This window comes from Haemorhous mexicanus, chromosome 8, assembly GCF_027477595.1.
Source record: "Haemorhous mexicanus isolate bHaeMex1 chromosome 8, bHaeMex1.pri, whole genome shotgun sequence".
Classification (NCBI taxonomy): domain Eukaryota; kingdom Metazoa; phylum Chordata; class Aves; order Passeriformes; family Fringillidae; genus Haemorhous; species Haemorhous mexicanus.
The window spans coordinates 31,568,556-31,590,017 of record NC_082348.1 but is presented as its reverse complement, the minus strand read 5'-3'; the positions used below and the strand labels follow the sequence as shown (position 1 = coordinate 31,590,017).

Here is a 21,462-nt window from a genome sequence, read left to right as displayed (position 1 = left end):
GTGATTATTCTTTCACAAGTATTATGCTTTCTTTTGTACAAAAATAGAATGCAAAAAGAATAATGGGGTAAGAAATTAAATTTGAATCTTCTCTGCATTTTAACCATTCACTCACAACGTTTATTGTCCTGCTGCGCCTCTGACAATTATATACAAGCAAACTGCAATTTAAAAGCCTTTAGCAAAGTAAGAGGTAATGTTTATTAACATGATTGAGGAATACATAAAAAATATAAGCAGCTTAGTAATACATAATCAAAATAATCGGTAAATATATTTTAATGGTGTACACGGAACGTTTTCATTCACAAGTGAAGAGCAGTTTACATCACATTTCCATAAAAATCAAAGTTGCATTGCTTCAGGGATGATTTCCATGCCCAGGGACTTTACTGGCTGTTTCTTTCTTTTTTTCTTGATTCTTATTAGTCTTCTTTCACCTTTTTTATTATTGAATCCTAAAGGTAAAATTAACAAAGTAAGACTAGAAGACATCCAAGATTATCAGAAATAAGAGACAAGACTCGTTTCAATTAATTTAAAAAAAAAAAAGAAACAAACATTGTCTTACCTAAAATTTTCATATGCCTGACCAATGCCAAGTTGTCTTTTTGCTGTTCTTTTACCCTGCACTTACTGTCCCTCCTTCTCTCTCTAGCTCTGTATCTCTCCTGATTTCCATTTTCACTTTCCTGAGACTTCCAACTGTTGCATTTGACCAGGCCAATCCTTACTACCAAAAGTGGCAAGAGAATGTTTTGACCTGCACAATATTTACCTCTGAGCCATAGCCGGGGGCAGTATCACTTCCCATACCTTTCTTGCAGGTCCTCAAACACGACTTCCTGGAGATGAAATTATTCTCATTCCCACCACAACCGCTGTAGCTAAAGGGGCGACACCTTCCAGTCGAGAAGTTGTAGAAAAATCTCAATTCTTTGGCTCTGCAAAGCCCTCTGTCCATGGGGGTCGTGCACAAGGAAAGGATAGCAGGAGGTTCTGAAAGTACCAAGAAAACCAAGGTGAGACAACACTGCAGCGTTTCTGTTTTATGTCAATATTATTTGAAGTGTTTTGGCTAATTTAATTCAGCTCTCCTGAATATCCAAGATACTCGGCATAAGCATCTATTATGGTTACAAAAAAAAAAAAAAAAAAAAAAAAAAAAAAAAAAAAAAAGCACAGCAAAATGCCATCCTGTCTTTGGATTGCCAGCAAAAGCTTACCTGAAAGCTGTATCTTTACTTGTGTTGTTAGTGATAAAATTGCCATTTCTACCATAGGAGAGAGCACACAAATTCCTAATTCCTTTTGAGGAGTTTCATTTGTAGAAAGTGAAGTGAAATAAATTAAACCTGGACATCTTTAAAATGACGGTAAATATTTCTAATAATTACTGGAGCAAATCACTGCTAGACATTCTGGGATCAAGGAGAAGGTAAAAGTACCCAGCATTTCCAATGTAAGATTCAATACCTCAGTGCTGAGTTTGCTGAATGACTACAGAAAACTTGACCTAAGTAACAGGGTCTGTCAGCAACCATTGAGCAGTTATAAAACACTAGCTTGCAATTTGCAGAATATAAAAAGCACTGAGTGTGAAGAGCAAGTGCAGAAATCAGTGGAGATGCTGGTGTGTTAGTGCTGCTGGCAGGATTTTACCATTCCAAGGAGAGGCTGGTGGTTTGCTCCTTCAGGGTGGCTGCAAGTGAGAACTGAAACACCGGAGGACGAACCTGGGGTAGCCAAAGGACGTGGGCACTGGAACAAGTTCAAGAAGCAAATCCATGCCAGAATTCCCAAACCTGGAAGAACTCCATCATCTATCACCCCAGAGTGACTAATAAACAAAATAGGAACTGGTAAAATTGCTGCACAGGCTGCAAGAAGCTGAGTGGGAGCCATTATGGGAGCAGTTATGTGGGACCCAAAAGAGCACCATTTTTCCTCAGGAAGCAGCAGAACTGGGTGCATAAATGCAATAAATGAATGCATAAATGCACATGTGAAGCCAGTCAGATGCAACTCTTGAAGATACAAAGCCACACAGAAGGAGTTCAGTGGAAAAACAAAGTAAAAATTTGAGGAAATCATTCGGGTTGCAGGAAAGCTGAAGACATCCTGTGGTCACAAAAGTGGGAAGCAGATGAGTTGCTGAAAGCAAGAAGTTATGCATTAAAAACCTGGACAATGCAGGAGCCTGACAAAATATCCAAAAAGCACATGCTGCATCTTAGGTGTCTTACATATGGTACAGCTGCTAAAAAAAAGGTTCATCTGAAATGTATAATTGCTGAACTGGTCTGGTGAAAAAAGTATGAAAATTGCTGAGAAAGAAATAGAATGGTGTGTTAGCAACATCATACTATTAAAAAAAAAATCTGAAATTTATAAACCGAGTAATGGGTTGCTTTTTCAAGATAGACTAAGTTAGTTTCAAGTTATAAAATGAAAACCTCTTAACTTCTTTTCATAATTGCAAGACCAAATTTTGCTCTGGGTACAGAGTAGAAGTCCACAATTGATTAAATCTCTATTAAACTTACTGTTTTTTAAAATGAAGTTGATAGTTAAATTAACTAAGGCAATGCTTTTGGTGCTGCTCTGAGAACTCTTGAGCCTGGAACTAATTTAATCTCTCTCTAGCTGGAGAGGAGGTTAGTTTCCAAAGCATATGTTCAGCAGAGCTTGCCTATTTAAACCTGCTAATTTCGGAACCTACAAAGAACAGAGCAGAAAGGTTTGCCAGTGAGCAAAGGGCCAAACAGCACAGGCTTGTTATTATAACAGAATTCCAATAGACACTTTGTAATGAAAATTACTTATCTGCCATGTAGAATTCTCCAGGGAGTCCACAGTCCCCTCGGGAAGGAGTTCCCACAATGACTGCAAGATCTGGGGGAACCGTGGAGCCAGTGATGAGGTAAACAAGGACTGCCTGTGCATGTACAGTGCACCAGAGAGAGCCAGGTGCTATTCAGAATCCCTCTTGTATTCTTCCTAACAATTATGTTATTCCTTGCCTATATCATTGTCAGATAAATGCCCCAAATACACTGTTCCTTGTGCGTCTTCAAAATACCTGCATGTTCTTCACTCACAGAAGCAACCAGCCCGTGAAGAAAACCTCTTAATTTTGCCACCTGGAGCCATTTTTTTCCGACAAAACAGCATTTTAAAATGAAAACTAAATAACTTATCCTAACTTCCTCTATGCTGAAGATCATAAAAATGATGAATTTATTTGAATGTACTGGTCACTAAAAGACTTGACTTCAGGTAAGCAGAAAACATTCCCCATGTCATGCCCAGCATGTCTGTTGGCAGGACAACGTGAAAGCCTGTGAGGCGGTGTGTAAACAATGTCACCAGGACATTACAGCAGGTGAGTTCTCTGTTCAGCTCCAGCTCCTAGTGCTGTATTTATGGATGTGATGGAACAGAAAATTGAGCTGTTATGCCTATTCTTGAGTTTCTCTGCCAAATGTTTCTATTTTACAGCCCCATTTTTCTGAGAGTTGTTGAAAAGTTTTCTCTCCTGCTTTTTTTTATGAAGAAAAAAAGAAAAGGAAAGAAGCAAAAGTCCCACGAGCCACAAAACCACATTAAAAAGTAGAGGTATACATTGTATGGTTTAAGATTCAGTTCCTATAATACAGCCCTTTGTTGAATCCCATTCCCCCTGAGGTACAAACAGATGACATGATCATAATCTCTGAAAAATCAGAGATTAATCAATCTCAGAATCTCTGAAAAATGCACATCTAGATACAGACTCACATTTATCAGAAAGAACCCTAACTCTGCATTGCAACAATAATCCTTATCCCTCAGGCTTTCCAGGGCTTGTGTGACAATGGACTGCTAATTATTCACACTAGGAAACAAGTTTGAAATGATCCTGGGGGGAAAGGGAATGCAGTGAGCACTATTTCTCCCCAGACACGAGTGTGTGACATTCATGAAGCTTCAGGTTTATTGCCAGGTTTTCAATATCTGCAGACTTCAGCTCCTCATTTCTGGTTGCAGCAAAGCAAAAATAAAAGAATCTTGAAGTGGACAGGCTATAACAAAAATAATGAGTCATCTGCACTTGACAGTAATCCACAGGTATAAATTGGTGCAGATCCATTAAAGCAAATAGAACTGTGCCAATTTATATCAGCAAAAGATGACCCTGACTCTGCGCTCACAGGACCTGCATCCTTGTGCTATTTCAAAATTCGCTGAGCTGAAGATTGACTTTTGATCCTGTCTCCCACTCAAACTTCACAAATTAAATGTAGGTATAGTGCTTGCAATTTTCTACCATAGATCACATAAAAGGAAAGCTTTGATTCTTAGCCTCACTCTTTCTTAGTTTACAGAGAGTAAAAGTTATTATAGATGTTTCAGCAGAGTGAGACCTGAACCGTCTTCAATCTCAGCAGAAAGTTCATTGCTGAGAGTGCTAGAAACTTCACGTCTGTATCCACGGTTTGCTTTATTTGGACATAGAACAGTTTAATCTTCTGAAGATCAACAACTATATTGTAAATCTAAAAACCTGATATTTTTACACAGTTACACATACCAAAAAAACGTTTTTTCTTAAAATCAAGATGAAATAGCATGTCAATTGTGAGGTGAGGTATTCTATAAGAGACAACTCCTTGTAATTTTTTTTTTTTTTTCATATTTTAGTGTAAATTCACTAAATTATATTTAATTTTTTAAAAGGTCTCTGAAAAAGATACATAGCCAGGCCAATATACATAGCAAATAGATATTACAATGGCAGACCAATTTGCCTGTGCTTGAGGAGATGCACATCATCCAGTCCATCCCAAACAGTTCACCCTGATCCTCACCTCATATGTGAAGTCAAATTCTCGTCCCTCACAGAAAGCTACAGACAGTTACCCTGCACATTTATGTGACTTGACTCTGCCTCGGAGCTTCACTTAATAGCTGCACCTCTAGAAAGAGCAGCAAGAGAGACAATATTCTCTGTGGAGAAACCAGCTGTCAGCTTTGGCCTTCCCCTCTAGTGGGGTTGCACAAAAGCACCTCGTTTCAGCCCGTTCCAGCAGCCTGAAGGGTACAAGCTGATAAACAGAGCAGGAGCAGGAGGCTGCATGAGGCAGACAAGGGCAAGACAAAGGTCACACAATTAGGAAGAACCTGTTGGGTCTTTGGACTTTGCACTGAAATTCTCTGGTCCTTCCTCGGTGTGCTTCTCACCCGACCCATCTGCTACACTGACCCTTTGTTCCATCAGTCTTCAGTTCTCTTTCTCTTACCCTCAAAGTTTGCTGTGCAGGAAAATTCCCTATTGCTGGCACAGTCAAAACCCCTTCCATTTCCTCTGAGAAAACATAGCAAAGCCTGCTCCTTTCCTGGTATAGGTTAGCTGTTTGGAGAATTCAGGCATTCATACTATGAATAAAAACCTTCAGCGAATGTGCATGCCTCTTAATGCCCCTAGACTTATTACCAGACTTGATGTAATTCACATAGTTTTCAGTAAAATGGGCTGCCAAAAGTTTTACTGTTTTATATTCATTCATTTAAATAACAGAGTGCATTGATGCTTTTCATATGGTAAACTACACAACTGTACAGAAACTTCCATCAAAGCAGCAGTGCTTGTAGATTACAGTGCAGGCAAAAAACAGGGTACAACACACACTCATGCTTTATTGAACACTCCATTCTAAGCAAAGAGCACAGGAATGCCACCTCCACACCTGTCATCTTACAGAACATATAAAATGCAAAAACCTTAGCGAGTCTCTGCATCATCACCCAGTCCTCAAAAGTGCAAGCAAGTGCAAAAGCAAAAAACCAACACGAATACTTGGTGAGAATGCTCAGGCTCTTTCCAACTGTTTGTTGCTTCCTCTTGCACAACTGTGGATCATAAAAACGACACGCTTCAAATTCAATCACCCTGTACAGTGTGAGCAAGCAGCAGCCACCTACAGTGGACAGTGTCCAGCTGCTGATACTGTCAAAACTTATCCCTCCTCAGTAAAGGTCCAGACTCCCATCTGCATTATAGTACATAGTGCAAAAACACCTTGGAGAGACATTTTAAATTAATTAAATTTAAATTAATTAAATTAATTAAAGCATTTAAAATTAATTCCTACTCCCTGTGATTATACTCAACCCAAAAGTGAGTTTAATATGGTCACAGTGAAAATACAAACATTTTGGTATTAAATATATTATACTATGCTATGTTCTAAAATCCAAATGTTGTTCTTTTTTAACGGATGAAAGGAATTTAAATAAATTCCCTATTAGGTCCTCACAAAAATATTAATTTAGACTGAAAGAATTATGCAGCACTGCTTTTGCTCTTTGTATTAATCAGGCCTTTAGGAAGTGCACACTTTTTTAAGAGAGTGGTCAGTCTTCCACTTGCTGGTATTTATGAAAGACCCCTAAGTTGTGACATATTCTTTTGCTTTGACTTTCTCTGCTTATCAAATCCTCTGGCAAAGATCAAACCCCATTCTTTAGTCTCAGGTATGTCAGAAAATAGGTTGAAATGGAAATGCAATCCATATACAAGACTGAGAGCTAAGAACAGCAAAAGCTAATTCTTACCAAAAAAAATAGGGAACTGGTTGGGCTCCTCCTTTGGGGAACTGCTGTTCAGGGTGTTGGACTTCTCATTTGGAGCAGCTGGCAATGAATTAACTAAAAGAAAAAAACGGAGACAGTTGGTGTGAAACAGCCAAGGGTGGGATATGTAGACACATCCAAGCTCTGGAAATCAGCTGTGATTGGTACCTGCTGGCCCTACTCAAACCCACTGCTGATGCCAGTTGCTAAGCAACATCTCTAGGGCCCGAAGGCTCAGGAAACTCAGGCTGCTGAAACAACTTTGCAATAGGTTTTTTTTTTCCTCCTTAATTTTACTGATGTAAAATTTAGATTGTACACAGTTTGGTAAGGTTATTTTTATATTGCCAGCAGACATTCTAACCTTTGCATTTGTAAGCCTTTTGCAAAATAAGTATTGCTGGCCAGATAGTGGCTCTGAAGCTACTTTTAATGTTAATGACTCCCTGTGCTCAGGTATTTCCAGTGACATCCATGTCTTCAAATACATGGGAAAAATCAGTGGACCAACCAAGGAGCATCAAAGGCTTGATTATAAACAGCAAAAGCAAATTCTTACCAAAAATCCCAGGAGACTGGCTGGGTGCTTCTGCTGGGGAACTGCTGTTCACAGTGCTGGGATGCTCTTCTGCTGTAACAACTGGCAGTAAATTTGTTAAATTAAAAAAAAAGCAAAAACTGTTATGAAAAAACAAACAAAAATCGGTATCAATGATTCAATGTCTCAAAAAAAAAAAAAAAAAGCTTTAATCTATTTAGACCATGGCAACTCTCTCTTCTTGGGTGATCATGCAAATTTACATGAATGCGTTATTTTAGACTAAAGTAATGAAAAAGAATATTCTGCAGCTTTTAGTCCAGAAGGTAAAAGTGGAATCACAGCCCAGGAAGAAATGCTTCAGCAAAAGCAGGGAAACTGCACATGACTCTACATTTATACTTTAAAAAAAAAATCTTTAAAAAGAAGCATAGTGGTCTTTCCTACTCAAAGTGTGAAAAAGCTCGAGTTCCCCTTGCCAAAATGACAGCTTATGAAACTGTGCTGGAAAAAGGCCTACTAGAGACAAGCAAGATAAAAAGGTCTGGAGGCTCTTGATGAGAAAATGTATTCACATTATGAATAAAATGAGGCACTGGTGAAGGGAGAGGAGCTCTGAAGGTTACTGTATATCCTGATGTAGAACAATTCATTGGAATGAGCAGGACAAGGAAGCAAATGACTGGCTTGTGGTCAGCTGGTCAGACTGAGTGGCTTTGGTAGCCCAAGCTGCACAGCCAAGTCATTCCTAAGGGGTACACAGGTGTTCCAGGAATCTTTAGTGGGAAGCTAGCAATACACAGCGAGTGAAAAATTCCTAAATGGGCACCTCTTGTCATTACAAGACTTGGTTTGAAAGGAGTATATGCAGATCAATGGGTTAAAAACATACAGAACTGTTTTATGGTATTTTTTTTAATAAAAGCCAAAAAAATTATTATAAAGCCAAATTTATTATAAAGCCAAATTTATTAAAAAGCCAAACAAATGGCAGATTTTTGGTTAGCTGCCAAGCTGCCATGGGAAAAGTAAAAATGTTGGAGTCATGTAACATTCCTTAAATAGTACCTACCAATTTTTTTACTCCATACTTTACATTTTGGTACTTTTATTTAAAAATATGTATAATTACTGTAAATTTCATTTATAAATTACTGCCACCTCAGGGCACCCTAAATTGCCTTTTTTCCATGCAAAACACCCTCAAAACACACAGTTTTTTATCTGAGAGTAAAACTAAGTGTGATTAAAAACACCAACTCACAGTTGTCTTGGCAGGTATTCTGGCACTCCTCCAAACTCCTGAAGTTGTTCTGGTTTCCTAGGCACCCACCATACTTGAATGCCTCACACAATTTTGTCTCTTTGTTGTAGAAGTACCTGGTAAAGTACCCTCGGCAGACCCCGGGCTCTTGGGCGTGGAAGCAGAAGTCTGGCTGTCCTAGAAACAATGCTAAATGATGAACAGGATGGGGGAAGAAAAAACTAAAATGCATCCCGAGACAGCAGCAGATCTGGAGGAATTTTACTAAATAAATCTGTGACTTTGGGCTAAAGGCCAACTATAAAATAACTATTGCTTTTTTGTGCTGTTTTGTTCTATATTTAATTGTAATAATATTCAATTTAATAATTATACTAATAAACTATTAAACACAGTAATTATTATATTAATTAGTAAATATAATTATAACTATATTGACTAAATATATTGTATTATAATATATTATTTAATTACAGTAATTATTTAATTAATTTTGTTCTATATTTAATTATTTATATTTAAACTGGAACATTGTATGAGTATTTATCGCTTTGTTCAAGTAGCCACTAAACTCCATCTTGAAAATGTCAACTAATGAGTCCTTTAAAGTTCCAAAACATTGACGTTCAAAGGTGAAAATTAGTTTTTATTCCAGTTTTAAAGAAGACCTGAACCTCAGCTGGATCACTTGCACCTAAGTGCACATCCTTGTTATTTATGTTTCCCTCAATGTTAACACAAAGCAATGCTCAAATAGAAGAAAAAGGAAGCAGTTCTAAAATAGAACAGAAAAAACATCTAGCAGCGCAGTTTGTCTAGGGGAGTTTATCCTTATAAAAGGATACTGGAAACAGGGAGACAGAGCAGCTATCCTACATCATTTCAGTCCCAGTTCTGAGTTTGCAATCAGTAACTACAATATCAACCAAGGAAAAGTTAACAAATGAATATTGCATAATTTGACTGAATATCACAGCATGATATCACATCCTTTGGCAGGGAAAAAAAACACCCAGCCATATGACAATCCCCAAAAGTCAACTCCTCACCATATTCAGTTTTTTCTTGAAATAATATGCATAAAATCATGGTAACAATAATGGAGGAATGGTCAGATTCTTGCAAACAGATTTTTTGAAATATGATTCTTGCCTGAACTGACTTGCTGAGAAAAGTCTACTTAACCACCACATAAGAAAATCCTAGCAGGTGTAACATATAAAGGCCTTGCTTAGCTATGAAAATTCACAACATATTGAGACTAAAATGGTGTGCAGCCAGCTGTCATTAAAATATATATATATATATATATATATATATATATATATATATATATATATATAACAATTACTTTGAAATTCCTAACATTTTAGAAGTAGGTTATCAACTTGCAAAGAAGTTAATCCTATAACACCTATTTTAGATAGGTACATGTTCAAATTCATTGCTAGAACAAGATGATTATTCAAGGCTATTGATGCACATGTTGAATTTATAAAAAATAATATAATAGCTCCTAATGAGTGTTTTTCTAACAATTAATTGGCAATATACTGCATTTCAATTTTTATAATACTTCATGAACAGAGAAAAAACATTTCAGCATGCAAAATTAAATCACTAAAATATTCTTGAATAAAGCAACCAAATCAACTGTTTTCAGCGTTCCTGAATGGCTCAATTTTGATTCTTCATTATAAATTTCATTCTCTGCCCGTGAATGCAATCCACAGTTCAGGTGCTTCACCTCTCTCACTACGCAAAGGCAGCACCTGTTGATGTGCACAGATTCAGAAAGCTAAGCACACACAGAGAAATAAATTTGAGAAATATGTGCAAGGCACGTGCTGTGCTTTCAGCTGGAAACAGAGGTGAGGCAGGTGCCTAGACAGGGAGCAGCAAGGCTGCACCAGGTTTATCTGTTCCATCTCCTAGGAGCTCACAGACAACAGGAGCTACAGAAAAAATTCTCTCATCAAACATTGCACAATACTGTGAAATAACACAAAGAGATTATTAAACAGATATTAAATGGAAAAGGAAGGCATGTAAAAATAAGAGTATGCAAAGTAGGCTACAGGATTATGAATGATTCTTAAAAACAGATGTCTTTAATTTAGACTAGTCTTATATTAAAATGGTTCTTGCAAATGAAATTAAGTCTAAATTAGCTGAGCTCATGGCTAACTTTTATAGCCACTTTTGAAGAGAGAGTTCATGAAGGCAATATAATCCTAACCACACAAATCAGTACTGTACTGCTAAATGCCACATCTTTCTCTAAGGACTCAATATTCAAGACTACATTAGTGGAAACTACAGTACATGTACAATAATGCTGATGATAGCCATGGGCTGAATTTTACAGGACGTGTTCTGGTTTGTCATTAAAAGCAGGGAATTAGGGTCAGCCCTTAAAGGAAGTAGTGCCAAAGTCTGCAGCATATATGGAAAATCAACCTTAGTAGCTTCCACAGTGTAATCATGGGTTTTTTTGTAACACATTAAGAAGAGAAAACACAGTAGAGAACAGGAAAAGAACACCATAATCTCATATGAAAATATGCCAAATACCATTCTGTAAAGACAGGTGATTTGATTTTAGTCTATTTCAAAATGTATGTGCAAATATTGCATTTCTGCAAGTTGCTAAATGCACACCCATTCAGGAAGTCCTGAGTGGAAGGAGAGATGAAGGAGAAAAAGCAGAAAAAGAGGACCTGACCTCTGAAAAAGTGTGCTTAAGTCTGAATTTGTGGAGCTTTGGCTGCCCACAATGGGCCCCATCCAGGTGAGTCTGCAGTGTACAAAGGGGAAGGGTAGACTAAGTCTTCACAAGCTCTACTCTGAGTGTTTAAGTGAGATATCCTTGTTAAGAACATCAGTTTCCTCAACAGACCAACAGCATTCCACTTAAGAGACTCCCAATACTTTAGCATTGCCTAATTTGGAAGTCTGGGCTATCAGGAATTTAAAGTTCTGTTAAAAGTCTGTCCCTTCAGGAATAACTTGCTCCCTTGTTTGATTTGCAATTAGGGCATCTGCCCTATCCTCTGGTAGCTCCTCCACAGACAATGCTTGAAGAGTTCTGTTTCAGAGCAATTTTCCCCCTACTTTTAGAAAAGTAAAAAGGCATTAGTACAAAGCATTTAGCTTGTTCTCAAAATACATGATAAGAGCTCCCCGTCGTGGCTAATTAATGCCATGCTTGAATCTTTGCTGAGTCACTCTTTTTACAGAGAAAAGAGAAATGATGTATTTATTTTGCGGAGAAGAGATTGCAGCTACCATCTTCAGTGACCACAACTGTCCTCAAATTCTTTGATGAAGACAGAAGAAGATTTGGCCTAAGAACTCATTTTAAACTGACATTGCTGTTTTTGTTAGAAGATAAATTATGTATTGTTCTGAGCTAACAAAAGAAGAAAATACATTCCTTATTGTGGTAGAGGAATCTTAAATTATGATGTAAATATAATTACCTTCCTTATTTTTTGCTAATGCCATCTTCTGAGGAAATTCTGCAAGATAAATAAAAATAAAAATATTTACCAAAAGCAGACATGTTAAGTCTCACTTGTGGTACCAGTGTGTTCAGCAGTGACAGTGAGTAATGAGAAGCAAGAATACAGAACTTCTTCCTTTTCCTTTTTCTCTTTATTTGGGAAGTAGCAGAAAAGCTCATTGTGCTGAAGTATCAACGTATAGGAAGACCTACCATCCTTGTATCGGAAGACCTGCTGTCTTGGAAACGTGACAATATAGCAAGTCCTGAAATCAAATTATGCCAATTTAGAATTGAACAGGGAAATTACCCCTCTTGCTACTGTATCCAGGATCCTGTATCATGCAATCTCACTCCTCAAAAGAGGGGTAATTAGCAGATGAAGAACCTGACTGCTGTAGCTACTAATACTGCTCATACTTTGGAGCTGGCTGATAGAAACAGTAAGGCTTCCCTCATCCTATACAATTCCCTTTGCTCTGCCATCACCCTTTACTTCCAGTACTGTGTGGGACACTAGCACAGTCATTTTTTGTCCCAGGGTAAACTTGCGTGCCTCTTGAATATTCAGCATGACTGCTGCTACAGCTCTGAGGCAACCTGGCCATCCTTTGGCTGTTGCATCTAGTTGCTTGGAGAAGTAAGCAACTGCCCTCTGGTATGGACCCAAGTCCTGAGCTTGTATTCTCAGGGCAATTCCCTGTCTTTCATGGGAAGATAGAAAGAATGGTTTACTTACATATGGAAGTCCCAAAGCTGGAGCTGACATGAGGGCACTCTTTAGCTGGTGAAAGGCCCGTGTGGCTTCCTTTGTCCACTGGAGATCTGTGTTTCCATTGGCAATAAGAGCATAGAGGGGTTTGACAAGCAGTCTATAATTCTAAACCCACAGCTGGCACCACCCTGCCATGCCTAAGAAGGTTCAGAGTACGTTTATTGTCTGAGGTTTTGGGGTTTAGGATATGGCTTCCTTGCGAACCTGCCCTAAAGTCTGTTGCCCAGCACTCACCTCATACTCCAGGTAGATTACTTTCTGTTTCACTACCTGTGCCTTTTTATTTGATACTCTGTATCCTTGGAGTACTAGGAAATTCAAAAGGCTTATGGTCCAGGCCACACATGCTTCCCTCATCCAAGTGGCTACTAGAAGATCATCCACGTACTGCACCAGCCTCCCTTCTTCCTGTGGAGCTTCACAGGACTCCAGATCTTTTGCAAGTAGCTCCCTTAACAGAGTGGGGGAATTTCTGAATCCTTGACGCAACACGGATCATGTGAGCTGGGTTTTGCGCCCACTTTTAGGGCTTTCCCATTCGAATGCAAAAATTTTCTGGCTGGCTTTGTGGCTAGGGAGGCTGAAGAAGGCATCTTTTAGGTCTAAAACAGTAAACCAGGTTAGCTCAGGTGTTAGACAAGTTAATAAAGTATATGAATTGGCTACCACCGGATACAAATCTTCTGTTACTTTATTGACAGCCCTCAAATCCTGTACTATCCAGTATGACCCATTAGATTTCCAAACAGGTAAAATGGAAGTATTTGAAATCAGATTGGCATGCTTTCAGTAACCTTAACTGCAGAAAATTTTCAATTATTGGGCTGATTCCTTCCCTGTCTTCTGTCTTTAGGGGGTACTGCCTAATTCTCACTGGTTGTGTCCCTTCCTTGAGCTTAATTACCATGGGGGAGGCATTTTTCACCCTACCTGGTACATCAGAGGCCTATATCCCAGGAAATACTTGACTTAGTATCTCTTCATCAATTTCCTCCTCAATTTCAACAGCTGTTAAGGTTAAACATAATACCTCTATGTACTTTTGATCATTCACCTCCAGAGTAACCTCTCAATTTTTGAATGTAATGGTTGCTTGTAACTGCTCCAATAAATCTCTGTCTAAAAGTGCCTTTGGCGAATTAGGCATGTACAAAAATTATGAATACCCCATTGTTTTCCCAATTTATACCTCAAAGGTTTGCAAAAATATGCCTTTTCAGACTGGCCATTTGCCGCCTGCACTACAACATTATCATTTTCCACAGGTACTAAAGCTTTATTTAAAACTGAATATGTGGCCCCTGTATTAACCAAAAATTCCACCCTTTTCCCTTCTTCCTCCAGCCTCATTGTTATAACCAGTGGATCCACTGGGGCAGAATCCCTTGGTCCTCCTCAGTTGTTCTGTACGTGTGCAGCCCCTTGTTGGTCACCTCGTCTCCGTTCTGGGCATTGATCTTTCCAGTGACCAGTTCTTTTGCAGATTGCATACTGGTTTCTGCCCAGCCAAGGTCGTCCTTGTCTGGGTAGTCTCTGGTTGCGTTTTCTTTGCCTTTCCTCCTGTACCACTGCCACCAACTTTTTCATTCCTTGTTTATATCCTTCTTCCCAGTTAATAAATACCCTCCAGGCCTCCTCTAGCAAGACTTCCAGATTTCTCCCTTCCGGTCCCCAAAATTTTCTGAAGTTTACGTCTAATATCTCCAGCAGACTGCCCCAAAAATGAATTAACTAGTTGATTCATCCCTATCTCAGACCACAGATCTAATGATGTATGACGATACATAGCATCCCTTAAATGCTCTAAAAACTCTGATGGAGTCTCAGAAGGCCTCTGTTAAAGGGAATATAAGATTTTTGGAGTAGCTCTTTCCACCCCTGCTGCTATCCACTCTTGATAATCTGCTAATTTCTTTACCTCTGCTGATACATTAGGAGCCCATTCTGAGTCTTGGAGGAGGAAATATTCTTTTACATCTAGCTGCTTGCTCTTGCAGTGATCCTCTGCCAAAGTCCCTGCTGTCTTTAAGATAGCTGTTTTTCCATTTCAGTGAAAGCATCCAATAGTAACTGGATGTCAGCCCAGTCTGGATTGTGTTGCTTGATAACATATCGTAGATGTTTAGCAGTAAGTATCAGGTCGACACAATAATTTCTAGCAATCCTTTCCCATGCCTCTAAATCAAGAGTGGTAAATGGTACTTTAATCATTAATCTCCCTTCTTCTGGTCCCACTGCCTCTTGCAGAGGGGCCTGTAACACTGCTTGTCTCCTAGTTCTAGATGCAGCTGGACTGTTGGGCGAGAGGTAGGTTCTAGTGGATATGCCTTCCCAGCCTGAGTCCTCCTCCTTTTTGGGGAAGTCTTCTTCTTCATCCTCATCCTCAACCTCCCTCTTCTTAGGAGGAGCTTTCATCCACTCAAATGTATCTCGTTCTTGCTCCTCAGAATGATAAACCCTGTCTGATCTCATACACCGTTGTCCTATACTGCATGCTTAACAACAATGTTTTATTTGCTCCCTCTTTGCCTTGTTTTCCTTTCCAAGGGCTAAGACCAGTGGGTCTGAGGGTGGTCTTATCCCACAGTCCCTTTGCCATTCTTGGTGATTTCTTATAACACAAAACATATCAGTATACGAAACCTCATCCCATTTACCTTCCCATCTTAAAAACAACATTAACTGCAGTAAAGTATTATAATCTAAAATTCCAGTGGGCGGCCACTTCACACCGTCCACTAACCTCTACAATGGCCACCAGCATGTGCATTATTGGATTAGATCTTTTTTATTCTCAGAGCCCCCCCTTCTGGTGACTTCCTTCCAGTGGGCTAAGATGCACCCCAAGGGGCTAGCCCGAGGAACTTCCTTACTCTGTTTAGTTCCCATTATCTCCTTCTCCTTGGCCTGTCTCGCTTCCACCCAAACCTCTCCTCATAGAGCTTCACAGTAGTTTCCCAGTCTTCCTCCCACACACAGCTCCAGGTGGCAGATATCAGATGTGATTTCCCACACACAAACTTTAAGATCTTAGGTTCTGAATCAGCTTGATCATGAAACTTTAATTTACACTTGGGGCATATGCCCTGACGCTTATTAGAATAGCAATACCAGCGCCTCTCACAAACTCCACACTGCAATAGTACTCACACAGCGTGCCAGCCTCTTGATGCACCAAAGGCTCTCAGGAATTGCCCGCAGAGGCAGGCTATTCTGTTTATTACAGGGAACTCTAAATCCTCTACGGTAGGTTGTTCCCAGTCCAGACTTACTATAGTACCAGCTCAAGTCCAATAAAGGCCCTCTAAATGAACTCGTTCATCTCCTCTATCTATCCAACAATTCACAGGATTCACAAACTCCCAGGGGTCAAGTCCAAACCAGTGGGGCAGAGGAACCCCTTGAGTTCATCTAGCCATGGTAAAAGTGTGCACAATCTACACCACAATTCACCACCTTTACTCAATGAAGGTCCTCATTCATGCTTCTCCACTACTTGCTCTACTTCTCTGCCAGGTGCTCCCTGTCCCCACAGCCTGCCCTGGCCAGTGCCTCAGGCCTCACTCGGCCCCTTCAGTCGTGGGTATAAACCCCCCTGCATTGTAGATATATTCTCTTTTGTACACCATGCACTTACATGGTTACAAACACACGAACATTAACCACACAATGCATTAACTATACAATGATACAGTGTCCGGACACCACACACACACACACACACACACACACACACACACAGAGTCCACTCGAACCCACCCCCAGGGTCACTAGCGGCCGCTCTATCGGGCAGTGGGCAGTGAACTCCCATCTCCCAGTCGCTCCATTGATCCGTCTGCCTGCAGGCACAGGCTGAGCACTCAGATGTCTCCGCACACCATCAGGTCCTTGTCTGTGTCTGCAGGAGGCAAGCCAAGACGAGCGGAGCTCCTCCAGGAAAATCCTGGGACGTGCCTAGGAGTCCGTCTATTCTCCCCTGCCTCTGCGGGGACACAGACGGTTCCTCCTGCCTGGCTCGCTAGAATGTTTTGCAGAGATAAACAAAACTCCAAAACTTTGTGAAAGTTGTAAACCTGGTATCTGGTATCTTTATTACAGCGCTGGATGCATGTGGAGATTACTCTCCTAAAAAGACATGCATTCTTCTGGGAACTTCAGATCCCTTTTTATCCCCTTCTTAGATACATATGCATGCAATTTAACAATAGGTCCATACATATTCACTTTTACAAATTTCGAGTGACATGTGTCTCTAGTTCTTTATCAGAAAGAATTCCTAGGTCAGGTTGGCCTGCTCTCACAGCAGTCTCTCTGTCTCGCTCTATCTCCCTCTGTCTCCCCCCCTTATCTCTGTCCTTCACTGAAGCAGTTTCTCTGAGCCTAGGCTTTTTGAGAGAATAGGCAGTCAGACTAAATAACTATATTTTCAAAACACAGACTTAACTCAAAGATGTACATATCACATAAATCAAAATGGATTTCTACTCTGGAGAATTTTTACTCTGTCTCAAAAGGGCCAGCATTGGTGTTCAGGGGCCTATGGCCCAGAGTGGCCGGATGCCTGCTGAAATTCCACATTGCGCAGGATTCCTCCAAAACTCAAGCTGGTGCCATCGCCAGGTATGACAGTGCCAAGTATCTCCTACAATCTGCCATCAGGAACCTGGCTGATGAGTTTAATTTCCCCAGGAAAACTGCAGGCGTTTGTGTACAGGGGCCTGTGGCCTGGAGAGGCTGGCTTCCTGCAGAAATTCTGCATTGCACAGGATACTCCCTGACCCAAGCTGGCACCAGTGTGTACTTCGGCCTGCTGGACAGTGACAACTGCCTCCTACAATCTGCCATCAGGAACCCGAGTGGGTGAGTTTTGTTTCACAGGGAAAAGGGCGGCTGTTGGTGTGCAGGGACCTGTGGTCCAGAGTGGCCGGCTGCCTGATTACATTCTGCATTGCGCAGGATGCCTCCCACAGCCAAGTTGGCACCAGTGCAAACTTATGTTGCTTTGACAGTGCCAAGTGCCTCCAGAAATCTGCCATGAGGAACCTGGACTGGTCAGCTTTGTTTCCTAGGGAAAAGAGCCGGCATTTGTGTTCAGGGGCCTGTGGCACGAAGTGGCCAGCTGACGGCTGAAATTCTGCATTGCGCAGAATGCCTCCCAGACCTGAGCAGGCACCAGTGCCAACTCAGGCTGCTGTGACAGTGCCGAGTGCGTCCTGCAACCCGCCATCAGGAACCTGGGCTGGTGAGTTTTATTTACCCAGGAAAAGGGCCGGCTTTGGTGTTCGGGAGCCTGTGACCCAGAGTGTCTGGCTGCCTGTTGAAATTACACATTGTGCAGAATGCCTCCAAGACCCAAGCTGGCACCACTGTCAACTCGGGCTGCTTTGACAGTGCCAAGTGCCTCCTGCAATCTGCCATCAGGAACCTCACTGATGAGTTTTATTTCCCCGGGAAAAGGGCCGGCGTTGCTGTTCAGGGGCCTGTGGCCTGGAGTGACTGGATGCCTGCTGAAATTTCCGCATTGCGCAGGATGCCTCCCAGACCCGATCTGACACCAGTGCCAACTCAGGCTGCTTTGACAATGCAAAGTGCCTTCTGCAATCTGCCATCAGGAATCTGGGCTGGTGAGTTCAGTTTTCACATAAAAAGGGCCGTCCTTTTGTCCAGGGGCCTCTGTCCCGGAGTGGCTGGCTGGCTTCTAAAATTCCGCATTGTGCAGGATTCCTCCCAGACTCAAGGTGGAACCAGGGCCAGCTCGGACTGTTTGAATATACCAAGTGCGTCCTGCAATCTGCCATCAGAAACCTGGGCTGGTGAGTTTTGTTTCCCAGGGAAAAGGGACGGCCTTTGTGCTCAGGGGCCTGTGGCCCAGAGAGGCCGGCTGCCTGCACAACTTCTGCATTGCACAGGATGCCTCCCAGACCAAAGCTAGCACCCCTGCAAACTCGGGCTTCTTTGACAGTGCCAAGTGTCTCCTGCAACCTGCCATCAGAAACATGGCTGATGAGTTTTTTTCTCAAAGAAAAGGACCAGCCGTTGTATTCAGGCGCCTGTGGCCCAGAGTGCCCACTGCTTGCTGAAATTCTGCATTGAGCAGGATGCCTTGAAGACCCAAGGTAGCACCAGTACCACCTCGGCTGCTTTGACAGTGCCAAGTGCGTCCTGCAATGTGCCATCAGGAACCTGGGCTGATAAGTTTGGTTTTCCTCGGAAAAAGGGCCAGGGTATGTGTTCAGGGGCCTTTGGCCTGCCATGGCCGGCTGCCTGCTGAAATTCCACCTTGAGAAGGATTACTCCCAGACCCAAGGTGTAACCAATACCAACTCGGGCTGTTTGACAGTGCCAAGTGTCTCCTGCACTCTGACATAATGAACCTGGGCTGATGAGTTTTGTTTGCCAGGGAAAAGGACCGGTGTTTGTGTTCTGGGGCCTGTGGTCCGGAGTGGCTGGCTGGCTTCTGAAATTCCGCATTGTGAAGGATGCCTCCCAGACCCAAGGTGGCCTCAAGTACCAACTTGGTCTGATTTAACAGTGCCAAGTGCATCATGCAATCTGCCATCAGGAACCTGGGCTGGTTAGCTTAGTTTCCTAGGGAAAAGGGATGGGGTTTTTGCCCAGGGGCCTGGGGACCAGATAGGCCAGCTGATGCCTCCTAGACTCGAGCTAGCACTCCTGCACACTCGGGCTGGTTTGACAGTGCTAAGTGCTTCCTGCAATCTGCCCTCAGGAACGTTGGCTGATAAGTTTGGTTTTCTCCAGAAAATGCCGGTGTATGTGTTGAGGAGCGTGTGGCCCGGAGTTTCCAGCTGCCTGCTGAAATTCCACATTGCGCAGGATGCCTCCCAGACCCAAACTGGCACCACTGCAAACTTATGCTGGTTTAACGGTGCCAAGTGCCTCCTGCAATCTGCCATCAGGAATCTGGGCTTGTGAGTTTTGTTTTCATGGAAAAAGGGCAGTTGTTTTCTTCAGGGGCCAGTGGCCCGGAGTGACCTGTTGCCTGCTGAAATTCCACATTGCGCAGCATTCCTCCCAGACCTAAACTAGCAGTAGTGCCAACTCGGGCTGGTTTGACAGTGTGTCTTAGTTTGGAAAGATAGGTGCTTGCCGACGAAGGCAGGTGCCTTCCTTGAAATGGAGAATGCAAACCCTCCCCACCCTTCTCACTTTTTATGAATTTTAAATTAGGAGCTCTCAGGTGAAAAATATGGGAACAGGAAATAACAGTTCTTTAACAACACTAACAGAGTCAGAACTCAACCTGACACCTTGTTGGTCATGGTACTGGTAGCAGTTCAGTTGGAAAAGTGGCTGCTGTCTTCCCAAAGTGTCAGATGTGGTTCTATTGGAGCAGGGGAGTCCTTTAGAAAAAAGGGTGTATTCTTCTTCCGCAGAACCGTGGAAGTAGAAGCAGCTGCTGTTCCTCTGGGGAATCCAGTGGAGAAGCTGTGCTGGTGTTTCAGAACCTCCAGATTATATCTGGGTAGCAATGCTTGGCTCCTCCTTCTGGGTGGAGCATCTCACAATGGGATGTTATAGTTCTTATCAGTCATGCAGTGACATTCAATAGCTTGTTATCAGCAGATGTCCCCTGCGGAGGGTGGAGTGATTATGATCACTCAGGGAGAGAGATAAGGAGAATTGCCCACTTGACATAAGACAACTGCCATACAGATGGCAATAGAATATAACTTGCCTTGCAATCTGGAACACATTGCCAAGTGCCTCCTGCAATCTGCCCTCAGAAACTTGATGATGAGTTTTTTTCTCATGGAAAAAAGCTGGCGTTTGTGCTCAGGGACCTGTGGCCCAGAGTGGCTGGCTAACTGTAGAAATTCTGCATTGTACAGAATGCCTCCCAGACTCGAGCTAGCACCCCTGCACACTCGGGCTGGTTTGACAGGGCCAAGTGCCTCCTGCAATCTGCCATCAGGAATCTGGGCTGATAAGTTTGGCATTCCTGGGAAAAGGGCTGGCGTATCTGTTTAGGGGCCTGTGGCCATGAGTGGCTGGCTGCCTGCTGAAATTCTGCATTGCGCAGAATGACTCCAAGACCCAAGCTGGCAGCACTGCCAACTCAGGCTGGTTTAACAGTGTCAAGTGCCTCCTGCAATCTGTCATCAGGAACCTGGCAGGTGAGTTTAATTTTCCTAAGTAAAGGGCCGGCATTGTTGCACAAGGGCATGTGGCCAGGAGTAGCCGGCTGCCTGCTGAAATTCCATATTGTGCAGGATGCCACCCAGACCCATGCTGGAACCACTGCCAACTCTGGCTGCTTTGACAGTGCAGAGTGCCTCCTGCATTCTCCCACCAGGAACTGAGGCTGGTGAGTTTTATTTCCCCAGGAAAAGGGCTGGCATTGTTGCACAGGGGACTGTGGTGTAGAGTGGCTGGCTGCCTGTTGAAATTCCACATTGTGCAGGATGCCTCCAAGACCAGGGCTGGAAGCACTGCCAACTCAGGCTGCTTTGACAGTGTCAAGTGCCTCCTGCACTCTGCCATCAGGAATGTGGGCTGATAAGTTTGGTTTTCTCCAGAAAATGCCGGTGTATGTGTTGAGGAGCGTGTGGCCCAGAGTGTCCAGCTGCCTGCTGAAATTCCACATTGCGCAGAATGCCTCCCAGACACAAGGTGGAACCAGGCCAACTCAGGCTGTTTGACAGTTCCAAGTGCCTCCTGCACTCGGACATAATGAAGCTGAGCTGGTGAGTTTTGTTTGCCAGGGAAATGGGCCACGGTTTGTGTTCAGGAGCCTGTGGCCTAGA

The 21,462-nt window shown here is 42.3% G+C and overlaps 1 protein-coding gene across 2 annotated transcripts; it reads right to left on the bottom strand.

The window, feature by feature from the left end:
* Nucleotides 1–177: 177 nt before the first annotated feature.
* Nucleotides 178–11,934, bottom strand: LOC132330749 (tissue factor pathway inhibitor-like). Of its 2 annotated transcripts, none has more exons than XM_059853478.1 (6): nucleotides 11,900–11,934; nucleotides 8,418–8,606; nucleotides 7,175–7,255; nucleotides 6,598–6,690; nucleotides 779–999; nucleotides 178–458 (listed from the first exon to the last, which is right to left on the bottom strand). In XM_059853478.1, exons 1-6 carry the CDS (start codon nucleotides 11,922–11,924, stop codon nucleotides 426–428), a joined length of 642 nt encoding a protein of 213 aa, XP_059709461.1. In that variant the 5' UTR covers nucleotides 11,925–11,934; the 3' UTR covers nucleotides 178–425. The 2 variants fall into 2 exon arrangements, with proteins under 2 accessions (XP_059709461.1, XP_059709460.1); XM_059853477.1 differs by having other exon boundaries at nucleotides 817–999; nucleotides 8,418–8,594.
* Nucleotides 11,935–21,462: the final 9,528 nt, after the last annotated feature.